The sequence below is a fragment of the Remersonia thermophila genome, chromosome 3 (genome assembly GCF_042764415.1).
Source record: "Remersonia thermophila strain ATCC 22073 chromosome 3, whole genome shotgun sequence".
NCBI classification, from domain to species: Eukaryota; Fungi; Ascomycota; class Sordariomycetes; order Sordariales; family Chaetomiaceae; genus Remersonia; species Remersonia thermophila.
The window spans coordinates 1,056,045-1,074,711 of record NC_092219.1 but is presented as its reverse complement, the minus strand read 5'-3'; the positions used below and the strand labels follow the sequence as shown (position 1 = coordinate 1,074,711).

The window sequence follows — 18,667 nt, the reverse complement described above, 5'->3', positions numbered from 1 at the left end:
AAAGAAAAAAAAGAAAAAAAAAAAGAAAAAAAGAAAAAAAAAAGAAAAAAAGAAAAAAAGAAGTCTCCCTTGATCAGAGCCGCGTTCTTGTCCTGGATCCAATAGGGAGAAAGAAGGATAAGAACGGGGGCGGCGGACTGAGTTGTTGTAGGGGGCAGGGTTGAAAGTCCCTTCGTAGTAACTATTACCTCGCATCGGGGATGTGTAGACCCAATTATTGCGTCCTGTTGTAGAACCCTGGGCCTGACAATGCCCTCAAGGCTTTCCCCAACGTTGGATCCAAGCTGCCCGGGCATCCTGCTTGCCATAGTTACTATTAAGAATAGTTGACACAGCAAGCCACAGGTATCAGGCCGGCCATGGCCGAATCCTACCGATGGAGTGCCGCGTTTGGGTATTATTGTAACTACCTAGGTACGAAGGACCGGAAAAAGGATGCAGGTGTTCCGCGTTCCTGTGGGGGAATGACAAAGAGTTTGGGGCACACAAGATAGTTCTGCAGTGGATTGAGCCTCTTATCCCTCGTCAATGATATTGTTCCGCATACTATACACGGTACGTGCCGCCACATCTTGTCCGTGAACGAAGGGCTTTCACGCTGGGACTTTGTTTTACAAGGCACGACGGTGATTGGGCGGCGACATTCGATAATTGTGCTGACTGCATGCATCGGCTCTGCAAAATGGTCTCCAAGGCCTTCGCTGCCACCCCGAGAACCCTGGCCGCCAAGCCGGCAAGCCTGGCCAAACGTGCTGTGGCGCTGGGGGAGGGGGAGGGCAAGGAGCGTCGCATTGGCGGTGGACGCATTGGCGGTGGACGCCTCTATTTTCTCGTGCTGACCCAGGGAGCCACGGGGTGGGAGGTGAGGTGAGAAGAAGGGGCTTCAGGCCTGGCAATTCCGCCCCCCCTCCCTCCCATGGGGTTTCGTAGGAAGAAGCCAGACAGCTTCATCGATCCGTCGATGACTTTGGGTAGTTTTCTTTTTGTTCTTTTTGCATGAAACTCTGGCAATCGTCAAAAGCGAAGAGCAGACGCAAAACACACACACATACATACCATCACTTGGGCAACGGGCTCTTGTGAAAAGAGCTCGGCTACTCGACGCGGATCCCCTGGCGCGCTCCCCGTTGACACGTTCGACACAACGACCCGGGAGCCCCTCTGCTTGCTTCGGCACTTGGTGGGCGCTGACAAACGACTCTCGTTCGTCGCGTCGTATCCGGCCCTCTGGAACCCCTGGCTCCGCCCGCTTGCACAACATCGGACTCAAGGCTTACGCCGTGTCTCTCCGACCGGCCGACCGACTGACCGACCGACCACACAGGATCCGCACGCCATGCGGCCAGCACCGTGGAGGGACGGCCTGCCGGGCCTCGCCGTCGCCGTCGGCCTTGTCATGCAGTCGATGCTCCACGTCTCCCCAGCCCGCGCCGCCGCCGTTCCGGTCGGCCCGTCGTCGCCGGATGCACCGGCCAGCGCCGGCCGGCTCCTGCGTCGCAACGATGGGGAGCACGTCGTGCTCGCCGACTGCCGAGACGCCAACGGCGTCGTCTCGTCGCAGATGGCCTACTTCCCCGGAGAGCCCGGGCCGTTCCCGAAGGACGTGGCCGTCGTCGTGACGCAGCCCGGCCAGGCCGCCTTGTGGATCAACGCCAACACGTCGGGCCTCTTCACCGACACGGGCGTCACCTTCACCGCCTCGCTCGGCCCCGCCGTCAACGAGGGCCAGTTTGCCGGGACCGGCGAGAACGGCTACGGCAGCTTCAGCTGCTACCGGAACTACGTACCCAGGCTGTACGTATACGACAACACCGAATGCTCCCAGGTCTACCTCTGCGACCACAGCGACCCGCCAGGTGAGAGACCCCACGGCCTGCTGTTCTGGACTTGTGTTGTTTTGCCCTCTGGCGTGGCTAACGCGTCCCGTCGGCCCCTCAGCGCCCGCGCCCGCTTCCTCTGGCAGCGGCGGCCTGTCGCAGGGAAGCATCATCGGCATCGCCGTCGGCGCGACGGGCGGCGTGCTCTTCCTGGTCGCCGCCGCCCTGGTGTGCTGGTACTTCCGCCGGGTCCGCAAGAGCAGCAGCAAGCCCAACCCGGCCGCGAGCGACCAGGGGCCAACCGACGCTCACACCTTTGTGCCGTCGGAGCTGGGCCACGACGCCAAGCCCGTGCTGCAGGAGATGAGGGCCATCTACGAGATCGACGGCAGGATGTACCGCGTCGAGATGTCCACCGAGACGGGCAAGGTCGAGCTGGACCCGGAGGGCCACGGCAACGCCGAGCTGGACGGGACCAAGCCGCCGCCCTCGCCCTCGTCGCCCGCCGACGCCGAGGCCGCGGCCGTCTCGCCCGTCGCTCCGGACACGCCGGCGTCGCCGCCGCCAAAGTATTCGTCGATTGATGAGCCGGACAAGAAAGACCAATAATAACGGCAGCTTGGGTGCCGGATTGGAGCTGGGTTCATAGCGTTAGATTTTGCAGCTTATGAAATTGATGCCGGTGCTCTCCATCTTTGGGGGTTTGGTAAACAATATTACGACGTCGTCACAGCCATGATACCGAAATGTTTCCTCATTCTCACCTTGCTAGCAGAGAAGGACTGCCTCGTTTTCCTGTCCGCGTGGCTCTTGTCACCTTCAACACCACACCACCACGCCCTCCTTGGGACGCTGTAGCCAGCGGTCTCGGTCTTGATATCTATCGCCTCTTAGGTTTCAAGCTGGATTGGCCAGCAGGCGGGGTTCGTGAGGGGTGGTGGGTGCGTGGCGTTGACTATGATCTCCTGCAACCTTTGCCCAATCCACTTTGAATGCATCTGTTATCCTTCACCGGAATATCATCTGCCCGTACGATGCATGCGATGAGGGATGCATGAGAGCGGGACAGCCACCTTCACCCTCACAAGCTTCACTTGACACCGGCATTCTCGGCATTTTCTACAACCATTCAGACCCACGCTTCCCTCCCCCCCTCCCCTATCCATCATCAGACGCATCCAGCCCGGTGCCGGGTGCCCACCACCACCACCACCACCACCACCACAACCACCACCACCACCACAACCACCACCACAACCACCGCCACCGCCACCGCCGCCATGCCGCGTCCGAGGCGACGCTCCTCTCCCGACGCCGTTCGGAGCGCGCACCACCCCCACCTTCACCCCCGCCCCTCGGCTTCGGCCGCCGACGCCCGCCGCTCCATCCGGCCGCTGCTGCTCCTCGTCGCCCTCGTCAATCTCGCCTGGAGCTTGTACCAGCTGCCCGTCAGCCGCGTCGTCGAGAGCCGCCTGTGCCGCGCTCACTACGCCGCCACGGGCGCGGGCGCGGGCGATGGGTCCATCCCCGAGGAGATGTGCAAGATCGACGCGGTGCAGCGGCCGCTGGGACGCATCCAGGGCGTCATGGACATGCTCTGGATCGCTGGCGGTAGGGGAGCTTTGCGTTTCTTGTAGTATTCCTCTGCGGCGCCCCTCCCCCCGTTCCTTGGGCGGGGATTTCGCGGCGGCGGCGAAAAGCGGAAACCGGGCTGATGAGCGAGCTTTCACCAGACGTTTTCATGGCGATCCCCCTCGCGTCGCTGGCGGACCACATCGGGTACCGGCCGGTGCTGTGCCTCAGCCTTGTTCCGCGCACGCTGCTGCTCGCGTGGACGTTTGCGGTAGGCTACCTTGACAGCCTCCTGCCGGTCCATGCCATCGTCGCCGCGCCGGCGTTTTCCTTTCTCGGCGGCGACTGCGTCGTGAACTCGATCGTGTACGCCGTGGCCTCGGAGCTGGCGGGGGAGGATCCCGTTCTTCGGTGAGCCCCCTCCCGGGGCGGCGCGCGACGCAAGGGAGCCGGGAAAACGATGCTGACCGGCCGCAGAGCCACCTTCTTCGGCTGGATCAACGCCACCGCGTCCGTCTTTGCGCTGCAGCTCGGCCCGGCGCTCGCCTCGGCCGCCATGACGGCGCTGCTTTGGCTCCCGCTGTGGATCGGCATGGCGCTGCTCGCCCTGGCCGTGCCCGTCATCGCGGCTCTGCCTCCGCCGCGGACGCGTGGCCATCGCCGCCGGCAGCATGCCGCCGCCGACGACGACGAGGACGGGGGGTCCGCAGCGCCTCTCGTGCCGGCAGCCACGACAGCGAGCGACCCCGTCACGCTCCGGCACCGCGCGGCCGCCCGCCTCGGCGCCGTGGCCGCCCTGGTGGCCAACCCGACGCGCAGCTTTGCCCTGCTCCTGGCCGTCTTCTTCCTCGCCTCGCTCGCCAGCTCCGACACCAAGATGCTCCCGCTCTACGCCTCGACGCGCTACCGCTGGACCTTTGCCCAGGTCGGGTACCTCCTCTCGGGCAAGGCCGCGTTCAACTTTGTGTTTTTGACGCTTGTGGTGCCGCGGGTGCTGCGGTGGAGGTGGAAGCGGGTGTTTGGCGAGGATGGCCCCCCCAGGGAGCGGTCTCCGTCGCCGTCTCCGCCGCCGCCGCCGCCGCCGCCGCCGCAACGTCGTCATCCGGAACCTGCGCCCGCTTTCGTCTCTGCCGGACCAGCCGCGGGAGCCGGAGGAGCTGGAGGAGCTGGAGGAGCCGGCGGACGCCGCCGCCCGAAACAAGCCAAACCCACCCAGGACGGGCTCAACGCCGCCAACGCGCACGTCTGCCTCGTCCTCTCCGTCCTCGGCGCCCTCGCCATCGCCCTAGCGCCAACCATCTCCCTCCTCGTCCCGGCGCTGCTGCTCTACGCTCTGGGCATCGCCCTGCCCATGTTTACCTACTCGCTGTTGCGCGCGCCGGGGATGGGGATCCCCGCCGACAGCGCGTCTCCGCCGGGGATGGGCGAGGGGGAGGGCGGCGGGCAGCGCTCCCCAAGCATGCATGACACGCATGTGTTTTCCGTGGTGATGCTCGTCCGCACGGCCGGATCGCTGGTGGGCGCCGCCGTCATGCCTGCGCTGTGGGTGGCTGGGCTGGGACGGGGAGGGTGGGCGCTGGGGCTGCCGTTTGTTGCGAGCGCGGGGGGGTACGCCGTCGCGGCGGCGTTGGTGAAGAGGATCAGGGTATAAAACCGTTGTCAAGCTCTCTTTCTGTCCTGAAAGGCGTTGTGGTAGTATGGTACCATCCTCTCTCCAAGCCCCCTGGAGTCATGTCCCCGTTGTCTCTTCGGTCCGGCGCGCTCCCCGCGGGAACGGAGCCGGAGCGGGACTCGGCTCCGAATGCATGTTGCGGTCGAGCTTACAGCACCACCTGCCAGCCTACTCAGGAATGGCAAACCGTTTATACTCTCTTCTTGATTTCCTCATGGTCTGGCGTTGGCTGTAATTCGTCGTAGGGCGCGGTCTGAAGGGAGCGGTAAACCCCCCCCCCCCCCTGGCTACAAGGAACTTGCTACGCCACGGCAGCCGAGTTGCGGCGCTTGACCAAAGACAAACTTGGTTCAGAGGTCCCCCGCTCTATGTGCTCAGCTCCGTTGCTGTGTGTATAGTAGGTACTGTATGTATAGTAAGTACTGTAGGCTGCCATTCTACGGACCCGGCTGGTGGGCTTCGGCAGCGGATCCGGCCCGCTATCGAGCACGACGAACGCGCCGGACCAGGGGGCGCTCGTGCAACCCCGCGGCGTCGCTCATGCAGCCCCGCGGCGTTGGCGGCGCGGTTGGTTCTATTTTGTTTTTGTTTTAATGCGGGCCCGTGAAATTGGGGGTTAAAAAGACGACACAACCCACGTGGTTCGTAGTGGACGGTCGAGCTCCTTTCGAGGTCGACTTGGTTCAATTGTCTCAATCGGCGACCAAGAAACCAACGATTCAACCGAGTCGTTAGGGACGTCGGCCCCCTTGACGCGGAGCCCATCACATCACGCTCATAAAAACCTCCCGGGGAACTCTCCCCCCCCCCCACCACGGGACCAAACACCACCTCCCTACGCTCCCTACGGGTAGCTTGGCGGCCATGAACGCCCTCTTCCTCGCCCTGGCCAGCCTCGGCGCCGTGGTGGCGATCCGCCTCCTGCGCTCCACCATGGACTTTATCAGCTTCCACCTCCTTCCGGGCACCCACACGGTCGACCGCTACCAGCGCCCGGGCAACACCGCCTGGGCCCTCGTCACGGGCGCCAGCGCGGGCATCGGCCTCGGCATCGCCCAGGAGCTCGTCCGCCAGGGGTTCGGCGTGATCCTGCTCGGCCACCTGCAGGACGAGCTCGACGCCGCCGCGGCCCAGCTGCGCGCCATGCGTCCCCCCGTCCCCGTCGCCGCCGCCGCCGACCGGGACGACGACGACGACGACGACGACAACGACGCGCGCGTGCGCACCTACCTCCTCGACGCTCGCACCGCCACCCCCTCGGACCTCGCCCGGCTCGCCGCCAGCCTCTCGGGCCTCGACCTGACCATCCTCGTCAACAACGTCGGCGGCAACGCCGTCGAGCACCCGCCCTTCCGGCCGGCGGCGACCTACTCGTGCGCCGACGTGGACGCGGTGGTGGACCAGAACGCGCGCTTCATGGCGCGGCTGACGACGCTCCTCGTGCCGCTCCTCGCGCGCGGCGCCCGACCCGACGCGGCCCGGTCCGGCCGGAACCGGTCCCTGGTCCTGACGCTGTCGTCGGGCGGCTACGTCGGCGTGCCCTACCTCGTGCTCTACTCGGCCACCAAGGCCTTCAACCGCGGCTTCGGCGCGGCCCTGGCGCGGGAGCTGGCGCTCGACCCGGCGACGGCGCACGTCGACAGCCTCGTCGTGATCCCCGGCGAGGTGGCCAGCCAGGGCAACTGCCGCGGGGTTCCGTCGAGCGCGCCGCGCTGGGACGTGTTTGGGCGCGAGGTGGTGCAAAAGGCCGGCCTGGCGGCGGCGCGGGGGTGGAAGGAGATGTTCCCGCACTGGAGGCACGGGCTGGAGTACGCCTTGATGGACGTGGCGCCGTCGGCGGCGGTGGAGAAGGCCTTGGTGGACCAGATGCGCGCCAAAAAGGGGGCTTGGGACGACTATCTTGGGAAGAATAAATAGAGGCGAGACAGGCGGTCGTCATGCGCGCGCTTGCATGGTTGCGCGCATCCGTCCTGAATTGTATCATGAATGCTTTGTACAAGTGAATACCCGTGCTTCACCTGGGACACTATGAAGCACAACGCAAAACTTGATGTCTTTCCCATCGGCAAGGAAAAAAGAGTCAAAATCCACGTTGCGAGGTCAGAGTGGATAGAATCAATTCGCTCCAACGACGAGCGTTCGCGTTCTCGCCGGCTCACGATTCCAATCTTCTTCCATGTACACCGCCCACCCCCATCCGCCGGACCCCTACCGCATCTCTGCGGACTCCGTAACTCTCCAACGCGTAGGTCCTACAAACATCCAACGAGACCCCGGATTAGAATACAAACATGATACCCAACAAGGTACAATATCTACTTCGCCTTGGAGGCTCTCTCTCCCTCTTTCTCTCTCTCTCCCATGACAGCATTCGGTACTCTGCTCATGGCTTTGCTCTAGGCTTAGCGCTTCCTTGTGTCCTTCCCTTTTTTCTTGCTCTTCTTCTTATCCTTGGGCAGCTCCAGCGCCGTCCCTTCGAGCGCCTTGGCCATGAACCGCAACATGTAGTCATCAATGGTTCCCATGCGCTCTCCAAACGCGTTGTACTCGACCACGCCGTCGGCCTTTCCTTCGTTTGCCTCCCCGCCCGCCGCGCCTCCCGTCGTCGCCCCGGGCTCCGTGGTGCCCTCTCGCGGGGTGCCACCGGCGCGCGCGCTCGACGTCCCCGACGCGGCGCCCGCCTGGGGCTCCAAGAAATCGGCATCGTCCTGCTGCGTCTCCTTCTCGGCCACCCGCGCCGCCGCGACGTCCTCCTGGTCCTCGGCCTGCTCCAGGGCGCGTCCGACGTTGCGCGGGGCCGCCTTCCCGTCGGGCCCGCCGCCCAGCACGCGATCCATCGCCGCGTTGGCAGCCACGTCGTCCTCGTTGGCGCGCACCTCGCCGTCGGTGCCGATAACGTCGCGCACGGCAAGCTTGTGGAAGTAGTCCGTCGTGAACTCGCCCTCCTGGATGACAACGTCGTCGAGCATTTGCTTCTGGCCCGCCTTGCGCAGGATGTTGGCCTCGATGGTGTGCTCGCTGACGAGCCGGTAAATGTGCACGTCGCGCGTTTGGCCGATGCGATGGCACCGGTCTTGGCATTGCTTGTCCATGGCAGGGTTCCAGTCCTGGTCGTAAAAGATGACCGTGTCGGCGCCGGTGAGGTTGATGCCGAGACCGCCGGACCGGGTCGAGAGGATGAAGCAGAGGATGCGAGGGTCGTGGTTGAAGCGGTCCGTGAGCATCTGGCGCTGCTCCACCTTGGTGGCGCCGTCGAGACGCAGGTACTTGTGGCCGTGGATGTTGAGGAACTGCTCGAGGATGTCAAGGACCTTGGTCATCTGGGTGAAGATGAGCGCCCGGTGGCCGCCCGCCTGAAGCCGCCGCAGCAGCTTGTCCAGCACCTGCAGCTTGCCGCAGTCGTACTGGAGCAGGCGCTTGTCGGGGAACTGGATCGACAGGCGCATGCGCGCCTCGTGCCACGGGTCCGGCGGCCGCTCGGGCGGCATGTAGGGCGCGTGGCGCACCGGGGCCGACAGCCTCAGGTCCTCCTCGCGGAACGCCGCGACGCCCTGGTCGCCCAGCAGGAGTCGCGTCATGTCGCCCGTGACCACGGCCGGCGTGACGCACGCAAACTTGGTGATGATGGTCTCCATGGAGTCGGCGCGCTGCTGCAGGGTCGGGATGGCGTTTCGCAGCAGGAACGAGTCCTCCTCGAACCAGCTCATGATCTTCTGCGGCACCTTGGGCCGCGGCTTGTGCGGGCGGCGGTGGGTGTCGAGCGTCAGCATCTCGACGAGCCGGCGTCCGTAAATGGGCCGCTGCTGGCGCCGAAGCGCGTTGACGTAAACGCAGTGCTGCAGCTCCTCGAACCGGTCCCAGCGCGCCGCGCTCTCCAGGAACACGAGGTTCGACTTGACCGAGGCCGGGTCCAGCTCGTGCGACGCGTTGCGGGCGCGCATCCTCTGGGCGTCGCGGAGGTCGAGCAGGACGCGGTGCGTGCTCAGCTGGGCGATGCGGTCGGCGTGGGCCGCCGACATGCTCTCGTAAAGCGTCGGCACCATGTTGAGAAAGGAGAGGTTGACCGTCTTCATCGGGGTGGGTTCCCACAGGCGCTTCTGCACCAGCCGCGCGTCCGCCTCGTACTCGGCGGCCACCGACCGTTGCATCCGGAAGGAGCTCATGATGGGCCGGTCGACAAACAGGTCCGGATGGTTGCACACCTTGCGAAGCTGCATCAGGCAGTTGATGATGGACATGTAGTTGCCCGACGCCAGGGTCTGGCGCGTGTCGGCGCGCGACAGGAACCCGTCGTAGAGCTCGCGCTGGCGCTTCGAGAGGCGGCAGAATTCGACGTGCTCGTACTTGGCCGGCATCTGCTTCTCAACGTCGGCCTTGAGGCGACGCAGCAGGTAGGGCCGGAGCACCTTGTGCAGCTTGGCGATGATGGCGCGGGCCTCGTCGTCGAGCTGCTCGCGGCCGCTCTCGAGGATCTGCGACTCGGGGCGGGAGAACCAGTTGTGGAACTCTTGGAGGTCGACGAAGCCGCCCTCGCCGTTCTCGGGCGGTGCCAGGAAGTACAGCAGAGACCACAGCTCGGTGAGGTTGTTCTGCAGAGGCGTGCCCGTGAGGAGGAGCCGCGAGTGCGTGTTGAACCCCAGCAGGGTCTGCCACCGCTGCGACTTGAAGTTTTTGATGTTGTGCGCCTCGTCGAGGATCATGTAGTGCCAGCGACGACGCCGGAACACCTGCTGGTCCTGGAGCACCATCTGGTAGGACGTGATGCACACGTTCCAAACGTCGTCGTTGGTCCACCCCTGGCGCTTCCGTTTGCGCTCCTCCTGGTTGCCGTAGTAGGTCAGAATCTTGAACCCGGGGCACCACTTCTTGAACTCCATTTCCCAGTTGAGCATGACGCTCGTGGGCACGATGACAAGGTGCGGACCCCAGACCTCGTGGTAGCAGGCGAGGTGCGCCAGCAGCGCGATGGTCTGGATGGTTTTGCCAAGGCCCATTTCGTCGGCGAGGATCCCGTTCGTGTTGTTGGCGTACAAGGAGGCGAGCCAGTCGAGGCCGTGATGCTGGTACTCGCGCAGCTTGCCGCGCAAAAGGAAGGGGATCTCCGTGCGCGGGACGACCGGCTGGGGCGAGGTCGACCTGCTGTCCGTCTTTGGTGCATTCAGCAACGACGCCGAAGCAGGGGTCTCGGCCTCCGTCGGTTTCGTGTCGTCGGATGGCGGGCGTGGCGATTGGCTCCTGGAGCTGCTGTGGGCGTTGGTCATGGGCTCCGTCTCCGGGCTAGGGTGCTGGATGGCGGGGACGGCGAGGGCCTCGGATTCCCTAGGCTGCCGTAAGGGTGCAGAGGGTGCAGAGGGTGCAGAGGGCGCGTCGACCATCGAAACGTCGATGGCCGCTTCGGCATGGTTTGGGGAGGGTTTGGATATCGTCTCCGTGGGCGCCGTGCCATCCGTGATCACCACCGCGCTGTCGCCCGGCTCCGCATTCGTGGGAGCTTCAGCTGGTGGTGGTTCGGCCGCCTCATCACTCGGCGCCGGCGTGCGCGAGAGATGCAGGAGCTTCTCCTGTTGAGCCTCATCGCCGGGAGGCGCTGCGGCGGGCTTCTCCTCGGCCGACGACGCCGCTGGCTGGTCTTCTTGCGGCCCACCGTCGCCGTTCGCTTGGGGTGGTTCTGCCGCTTCGGCCTCGGCCATGTCCACGTCCTGAGTCGTCGTCTCAACAGCAGCCGCCTCGTCCATGTCAACATCTTTGGACGCCGACTGTTCGGCGGCGGCTGCCTCGGCCTTGAGCTTCTTGAGCTCGGACTTTCCAAAGAAGAGGCCCAGCAGCCCAGCAGGCTCATCTGATTCATCGGACGTGTCACTTTCAACATCTTCCTCGTCCTCCTCCTCTTCCTCTTCCTCTTCGGAAGAACCGAGATCGTCGTCCATGTCGATCGATTCGTCGCTCGTGTCGTCATCACCAGCGGCCTCGGCCGTCGCGTCATCTGGCGCGACCTTGTCTATCATCTCGTTCAGATCAGGTAGGTTGGCATATTTTTCTCTCAGCTGTTCCTGCGTTAAGCCCTCATCCGACAGCTCTGATTCCTCATCCTCTTCGTCGTCCGAGGAAGACATGTTGTCTTCGTCCTCAGATTCCTCATCCGAGGCGTCTCCTGAATCCTCCGCGCCGCCATCTGCGTCCTGCTCATCCGAAAGCAAGTCGTCATCATCATCATCGTCGTCGTCGTCGTCGTCAACGACGACGTCGACATCGTCCAGTTCTTCGTCGGAGAGTTCCTCGGTGTCAAAGCGGGCTTGCCGAGCCTGGAGCTTCAGCTCGGATGCGCTGACGGCCTGGTTCAGCGCGGCCTTGACACGGCGCTGCTCCTCGGCCTCCCAGTCGGCCAGCCTCCGACGGTTCACTTCCGCCTTGACATTCTCCCAGGTGCCTGCCAAGATCTTGTTGACGTGGCGCCACCTCGCCCGGTTCAGCTCCGTCTGCTCTTGCTCGATCTCTTCGGCGGTCTTGGGCTGGGGGTTGCGTCGTCGCCACTCGGCCTCGCAGGCGACGGCCAGGCGCTTGGCGGTAGCTCGGTGCCTCTGCTGCTCCAGGAGCATGAGCTTGCGGAAGTTGGACATGGTCTTGGTCAGGTGGTCCATGTGCGCCCATTGCCGCGGGGGCTCTTCGGCGGGCTCCGGATCGAACACGGAACAGCGTTCCGGGGCGAGGATGCCGCCGGGTTCCACCTCTTTTTCCACCCGTAGTATCAGCTTCGCATCTTGGACGAGCGATTCATCTGTCTGTCGCGGGCCGTCCTCCGAAGGCACAAACAAGCCGCCTTGTTCGACCGGGATCTCGAGGGCGCGCTCAAAGTACTCCTCAAAGGACGGTCCGAGCTTGGGTCGCACGTTGGCTTGGTCGCGGTGGACGAGCGGAATCTCGGTCAGCGGGGGCCTGGCTGCCGCGCTGGCGCGAGCTGCGTAGTCGTCGGTTCCACGCAGGTTGCGGGCAGAGCGCCGCGTGCCCTGGGGTTGCGGCTTGGCCGGCGTGGCGGTGCGGCGGGGCGACGGGGAGCGACGGCGGGTGCGTGCCGGGGACGGCTTGGCCTCCTGGGCGGGCTTCTTCGGGGGCGCCTTGCTCGGGGCTGGTTTCGACGGCGGCTGTTTCTTGGCTGATACGGAAGGTCTGCGGGCCGACGAGCTGGCAGGGGTGGGTGGGTGATGGCCGTTGGCGGAAGCGTGCCGGCCCTTGGGCGGGCTGGCTTGCTTGCCGTGGAGGACCTGTCTCGTTATCCGTTTGTCGCTGGGTTGCAGCTCCAGCGGCACCGTGTTGATGCGGCCCGACTTGCGCCGGCCATCCTCCGTGATGAAGGTGGACGGGCCATCGGCCTCGACCTTTTTCCACGGCGGTGACTCGGGCTTGGGCTTGCGGGCGGCGCTGTTTGGCGTCGCGTCGCGCGTGCGTCGGCGTTTGGCGGGGGGGCCATCGGCGGTGCCCGGAGTCTCGCGGGACCTGCGGACCCCGTTGGTTGGTTGCGGTGTCTGGGTCAGGTCGTTCTGCGTTGCGGGATCCTCGGACGGGGGCTTTTCGTCATCCTCGGGGCTGTCGTGGTGGGTAGCTCCGTTTGTCTCGGGCGGTGCGATGTCAGGCTCCTCCTTGACGGCGGGCACGGGAGCTTCTCGTGACGGCGTGGATGGGGCAAGGTCATCGACGGTTTTGCTGCTGCTGCTGCTGCTGCTATTGTTGTTGTTGTTGTTGCCGTCGTTGTTGGCACCTTCATGGTTGTTGTTGAGCCGGGCGTTGGCGTCGTCGTCGCCGGAAGATGCAAGCGGATCGCGGGGCGTGCATGTTGTTGGGCTCGGCGACGCGATCTCTGTCATGGTCACAGCAGCGTGCACCGCGAGGCGAACAAGGCCGAGATCTCGACGAATCTGGCATCTGGCGGGTCGAAAAAAAGGTCAGGAGAAGCGTGAGAAATCAGAGATTGTCGTGTCAAGGTTTGCGCATGTCCACGGCTCTGGGGCGCTCGCAGCGGCGCGATTTGTGGTGAAAATGCCGGGTTGCCCGCAGTTCTTTGCGAACTGACAAAAATTCCCTTCCGCTATTCTCCCGTGACCGCCCTGGATGAGAAGGCGACTTCCGCGTCGAGACGTTTCCAGATTTCCAGGCTGCTCCCCAGGGACCCGCCCCCACACCCCCTGCCCCCTGTCCCGGTTGGGTTTCTGCCTAAGGCATCAATCAAGCGTCGACGTTGGACGAAATTCCATGAAATCTTGGCGCTCCAGCCAATCACGACGAAGCGGTGGGGGCGGGCAAAAGAAGTCTGACCAATCACGGCTCGTCCAGGTCAGGCCCCGCCCACGGCTCCAGCCCGCGAAGCTGGCTTGAGCTTCCCGACTCCCGACCGTCCATCGACATCATCAGACATCCCACCGACAGACGACACCTCGCCGACCGATTGGGATTGCAGCACAACCAAGGCACGTTTCCCGGAGCACCTCGACCGCACGTCCGGACGCACGCTAATTGACCGCCTCAGATGCTGTCCCGTCGGATCCTGCGGGCGGCGCCGCGCCGCGCGACGTCCCTGCTCGCGCCCCGGCCCCTCCCCGTCATGATGCAACGACGCACCTTTCTCCCCGAGTCCATGGTCGGCGGCAGGAAGACCGAAGAGAAATATCCCGACTCTGACTACCCGACCCTCACCGAGGCTGAGGACCCAGGCATGGTGCGTGTGGCCGCGGCGATGGCCGGGCGAGCCGGGCGAGGAAATACCGCGACGGGCATTGGCAGGCTGACTCTGGACACGTCTCGCGCAGAACGGCGGCTACATCAACCCCCCTCGCATCAAGCGCCAGTTCCGCGACCCCCACGGCGAGTGGTGGGACAAGCAGGAGCGCAGGAACTTTGGCGAGCCCGTCCACGAGGACCACGATATCCTCGGCATGTTCTCGCCCCACGAGTACACGTGGGTTGGCACCGGCAAGGGCTTGTTTCAGATCGGCGTCTTTATCGCCACCTTCCTGAGCGTCTGCTACGCCGTCAAGCTGACGTACCCGGACCGCGCTACCTACCCGCGCGAGTTTGAGGGCGGTTTGGAGAGGGAGCTGGGCGGGCCGGGCGCCGTCAGGGTGAGTCTCCAGGAAAGCCGCTTTGAAGTAGCAAGGGGGGCATCTTTGCTGACCGTTCTGCGCAGGCCAGGATGGAAGGTGACGAGGATCCGTGAGTGCAAGCGAAGGCCAAGGTTGTGTATATGCGGCAGTCAGCAATTGACTCGGTTTCCTTTGTTGCGTGAGGTGCATGTGGAAACGTGATGCCTGGCCCTCTCCATCATCCGTCCTTTTCCTGCCGTTCCCAACGCTTCGTCGGAGCCATCCCGGGCCAATGCATGCCGTCCGTTCAGCTGTCCACTTCGATGTACCCTCTCGTCCCGGTCCACCTCAGGTCGTCAGGATGCGGGTGGCCTCCTGCGGAAACCACCCAGACGTGCCTGGCCAGTCTTCTGCGTTGCCCCCGTCGAAAACGTTCGATTGTCCTGTCGATTTGATCTAGGTAGGCAGGAAGCCAGCAGGAGGGGGGGAAAGGGATGCTTGCAACCCCTCGTTGCCTGCCTTGGCTGACTGGCTTGGAGCAGCCGTGTTTCTTCTTCCCGCCCGCTGCCCCTTTCCATCCATCTCCATCCATCACAACCCAACCGGGCCATGCCCACCCCGAGCGGGCCATCCTCGCCATAAGCGTCATCCTCGCCAAGAGCATCCCAGCCGTCGAAAGGCTGTTCTATCCCTCTCTACCGCTCCCATTGCGCGTTGTACCGCTGGTGCCTGGCTTCGCCTCGCTCATGCGGGCAAGTGCCCCATCGTCAAGGGAAAGAGCACCGCGTCTTCATCATCAGAGGTTGGCCAGGATGCCCGAGCCAGGGCGGTCCGCGTGATCTGAGGCTCCATTTGATGTTCCATGTTCGGTGTTGCAAGAAGCATGTGCTTCTTCCCGTCCCATCTGGCACCCTCTCGTTCGAGCAAATGCCCGCGACGCACCGGCATCACACATCAACCACCCCGTCCACAATGCTGGACGACCAGCCCTGATTCTCCGGCGTCCAAGTTTTCCCTTCGTCTTCGTCTCGGTGCCAATTCCCCAACGCCTCTCCCGTTTTGGTTTTCATCGCTTGGCTCAAGGTTTCATGGTCCCGTCGTGTTTCTACTACCTGCCTCGGCTTGGGTGTTCTGTTCCTCCGACCCATTCTTATCCACGGCAAACAGCGGCTCTTTGGCCGTGACGCTGCCTTCTGCAAAGGATGCGCTACGACGACTGGGACGTCATCCTCTTCCCCGCCGGCCGCGACGCAAAGATCCCCTTCAAGGAGTTCAAGGTCGCTTGTCATGTGGTCCCAGATCTCGAGCTGGCCCACATCCACGGTGCTGCGGCCATCCCCGTCATGACGTGCTTCGTGCCGAGCCTACCCCCCGGCTCCGGATTCCAGATCTCGATCCACTGCTGGGGAGAGCCGGCTCTCAGCGAGTTTGCTCAGACGTACAGCAAGCACACGAGCCTTCTCAAGTTTGAGGCCCGCATCTTCATCGACGGACGCCAGGTCGCGTGCGTTCATCCCGACTCGGCAATAGGGCCGTCCACCCGCTGACCGGCGCCCCAGGTCCACCGTCCTCGACCGGAAAGTGAACGGCCCGCACCTCGTCACCAACACATGCGGTGGGTCCCATCTGCCTGGCATGGTGACGCTTCGCTCGATCTAACTCGGAGCCGTGGCCAGAGTTTACCAAGACAGGCGAGCTTCAGCGCCTCAGGTTTCCCCCGTTCCGTCGCGAGCTGCTCTACCAGAACCATTGGCGTCCAGGTGACGACCTCGGCCGCATCAAAATTGTCATCAGCGAGGGCTTTCCGCGAGACTCCCTGTCGGTCCCGATTGAGCGCGTCAAGAATGTGGTGGCCTTTTCATTCCAGCATGCCCCCCTGGGTACGCCCCTCTGATCTCACGTATTCTCCGAGGCAGTTCCCTAACGGAGGTTTCTCAGAGATCCTCGAGGCAAACTCCATCGCTTGGCCAAACCAGGCCATGTGGCAGTCCGTGCTGTGCGCGTCCGGCATGCCCGTGCCGACATACCAGGTAGATGAGGGACCGAGCTCACATGCTCACTCTCCGAACCGCAAAACCATGCCCCTTCGCCATCTCAAGAACCCCGGTTTTGCCGGCACGGTCATGACAAATGCCATCTCCCAAAATCCTGAGAGCACCCCTCTCGGTGTTCCGGCCGCTCACGCACCCTCTGTGGATTTCGACAATCCCGGGGCCGCCCATGCGCCATCCTGCTTGGACCCCTTTGCCGGCTCGGCCTCTGTTGAGTGGTTGAACGCTACCGAAGAGACGCAGCCTGGTGACTTGTGGGACCCCATGACGGACATGACCGCGTGGTATGGGAACCAGCGGCACTGCCGACAAGGCATCTCCGATATGATCATGTCCGACTATATGCCGCCGCCGCCGCAGCAGCAGCAGCAGCAGCAGCAGCCACCCGTGCCCATCTCAGACGCAATGCACGTTTCGGAGGCAAGTTTCGGTTTCGAGTCCAGCGCCCTCAGGGTCCCAACCAACACACCTGTCGGCAGGGCTTCGGAGGACGGGCAGAGTGGCATCATTTCCGGCACGCAAAAGAGCCCCATGCTTCCGGCGGGTTTCGCCTCATGCCTCGCTCGGTCGCTCTTAAACCAGCCGTTTCCGCTGCCAATCGGCTCGCAAGCCTGCTCGTCGTCGGCCCAGGAAGCGAACACCGCCGTCAAGGACGGCCTGGATGTTGGACGGGGCCATGGCAAAACGAACAACAGCCCGGCCTTGCCGACACCGAGCAGCTCCATGAGGACGGAGGGCGCTGGGCAGGGTGAAAAGTGTTTGGCGCTTCCCAGCGGCGCGACGGGAAGCAACGCGCCCAAGCGTCCCCGGAACTTCACACCAGCGTCGGCCAAAGCGATGGACGAGGTGGATGAGCCTTGCCGGATGAGCTCGCCGGTTCAGGCAACGTCGTTTGGTGTTGTGGACCTTGTCAAGGAGGTGGAACAGTGAAGTGTCGGCGGGGTGTCTGCCAGCCTGGAGCAGCATAACTACGAGGCAACGGATACGCCGAGCCTATTCCCTTGTTTAATTAAGTCGGGGTTTATCTGTCTCTGTCTCCCAGACCTTGAGGGTAGTGTAGTATAAAGCTATTCCCAGTAGAGCCTCCGCAAAGGCACTCTGAGTGATACGAAAGCTTTTCGACTCTGAACAACGCCAATTGTCCCGTGTCCTGTCTTTTCTCTCTCCGTTGTTCTCTTCTTTCCATTTTCTCTCTCTCTCTCTCTCTCTCTCTCTCTCTCTCTCTCTCTCTCTCTCTCTCTCTCTCTCTCTCTTTCTCTCTTGGTTTGCTATCATCTGCTGGGAAGCGAGAGTGAGGCTCAAGGCGAACCTCCTTGCCCTGCCAAAGTCATACCGGTCGGGCGTCTTCTCATCCATGGCTCTTGATGCCCGAAGGCTTCAAGAATGAACCCTCACAACGCCCGGCAGCTGGGACTCGTTCCAGAAGACGGAGTAATCCCAGTCACGTCCACCTCGGCTGCTGCCGCTTTAGGCAAGGGAAAAAGAATGGACGCAAGGTCTCGACATCGACACCGACGCCCTGTTCAAGCTTCGTCAAAAGATCAGCAGAGGCTGTGTCACAAGACGAGCCTGGCGCATTCGTCAATACCGGAGGCTCGGCGTCGTGCGCCACAGAGACGCAGGCCCGCGACTTGCTCGAGTCCATCCAGGCCGACGCCAAATCCCGCGGCAGATTTGACAAAGTTTTTCTCTGAGGTTTTCAACGCTCTCTTTGAGCCCCCTCCGGCTTGTTCAAGAAAGCCCTCGACGCGTCGTGCCAGGTCGAGCCGGCGTTCCGTCTTGTGTGGGGCCCAAGGAGGAGAGGCGTATGGAAGTTGAGGGCGATGGGATCTCCTACCCCGTTGTGTAGAGCAGCCCTGCTGATCTACAGCGCAGATTGCAAAAGACGTTTGGAATGTCCCGACCGTTGTCCGCCAAGGAATTGACTGAGCAAGCAGTTGGTTGGGTACTTCCCGGTGTGCCGGGAGCATCGTAAGCGTCTCCGGATCCCCCACCGGCGAGGGGCTCCCTCTGCGCGAGCCGCTGATGAACATGTATGTTGAGCAGCTACCTCACGTTCTGCCTCCTGGCCAGGCGGCTGGCAAAGCCTGGGTTTGGTGCGTTCATCGGAAAGCTGCCCGCCCGGTCTTGACCAGGGTCGGGAGGGTGTCCCGTTGAGTCGGGTAGGTCCAATAAAGACCCCCCCCCCCCCCCCCCGTCTGCCGGTGACATCTTGGTCATCAGGTGCTCGAGGGTAATTTCGTAGATCAGGTACGGTAGATAACTGGGTATTGTTGTATTTTTCTCTCCGTTGATCAAATGCCAAAAGCTCCAAACCGAGATGACTTCCCCCTGTATCCCAACGCCAAAACACCGGTCTATTTGCCCAGGCAGGAGATGTTCCCTTTCCCAAGAAATCCCTTGACGCCACGTCCATGTCTGGGGCACCGCCCCATCATCATAGAATGCACGCAAGAGCCATTTATGCTCGCCCTATCTCTGCGG

General features: G+C 63.3%; 6 protein-coding genes across 6 annotated transcripts; 5 read left to right on the top strand and 1 right to left on the bottom strand.

Moving 5' to 3' along the window:
* Positions 1-1,336: 1,336 nt before the first annotated feature.
* Positions 1,337-2,426, top strand: VTJ83DRAFT_3115 (uncharacterized protein; the record flags this gene model as incomplete). The annotated part of the gene is made up of 2 exons (XM_071009461.1): positions 1,337-1,856; positions 1,939-2,426. The coding sequence occupies 2 exons, from the start codon at positions 1,337-1,339 to the stop codon at positions 2,424-2,426; spliced, it is 1,008 nt and encodes a 335-aa protein (XP_070866996.1).
* Positions 2,427-3,097: 671 nt separating this feature from the next.
* Positions 3,098-5,040, top strand: VTJ83DRAFT_3114 (uncharacterized protein; the record flags this gene model as incomplete). The annotated part of the gene is made up of 3 exons (XM_071009460.1): positions 3,098-3,428; positions 3,551-3,800; positions 3,867-5,040. The coding sequence occupies 3 exons, from the start codon at positions 3,098-3,100 to the stop codon at positions 5,038-5,040; spliced, it is 1,755 nt and encodes a 584-aa protein (XP_070866995.1).
* An 885-nt stretch (positions 5,041-5,925) lies between these two features.
* Positions 5,926-6,978, top strand: VTJ83DRAFT_3113 (uncharacterized protein; the record flags this gene model as incomplete). The annotated part of the gene is made up of 1 exon (XM_071009459.1): positions 5,926-6,978. The coding sequence occupies one exon, from the start codon at positions 5,926-5,928 to the stop codon at positions 6,976-6,978; it is 1,053 nt and encodes a 350-aa protein (XP_070866994.1).
* Positions 6,979-7,463: 485 nt separating this feature from the next.
* On the bottom strand, positions 7,464-12,920 carry VTJ83DRAFT_3112 (uncharacterized protein; the record flags this gene model as incomplete). The annotated part of the gene is made up of 1 exon (XM_071009458.1): positions 7,464-12,920. The coding sequence occupies one exon, from the start codon at positions 12,918-12,920 to the stop codon at positions 7,464-7,466; it is 5,457 nt and encodes a 1,818-aa protein (XP_070866993.1).
* A 659-nt stretch (positions 12,921-13,579) lies between these two features.
* Positions 13,580-14,266, top strand: VTJ83DRAFT_3111 (uncharacterized protein; the record flags this gene model as incomplete). Its single annotated transcript, XM_071009457.1, has 3 exons — positions 13,580-13,768; positions 13,860-14,171; positions 14,237-14,266. The coding sequence occupies 3 exons, from the start codon at positions 13,580-13,582 to the stop codon at positions 14,264-14,266; spliced, it is 531 nt and encodes a 176-aa protein (XP_070866992.1).
* A 1,068-nt stretch (positions 14,267-15,334) lies between these two features.
* VTJ83DRAFT_3110 (uncharacterized protein) lies at positions 15,335-17,113 on the top strand (the record flags this gene model as incomplete). The annotated part of the gene is made up of 4 exons (XM_071009456.1): positions 15,335-15,636; positions 15,692-15,747; positions 15,809-16,012; positions 16,071-17,113. The coding sequence occupies 4 exons, from the start codon at positions 15,335-15,337 to the stop codon at positions 17,111-17,113; spliced, it is 1,605 nt and encodes a 534-aa protein (XP_070866991.1).
* Positions 17,114-18,667: the final 1,554 nt, after the last annotated feature.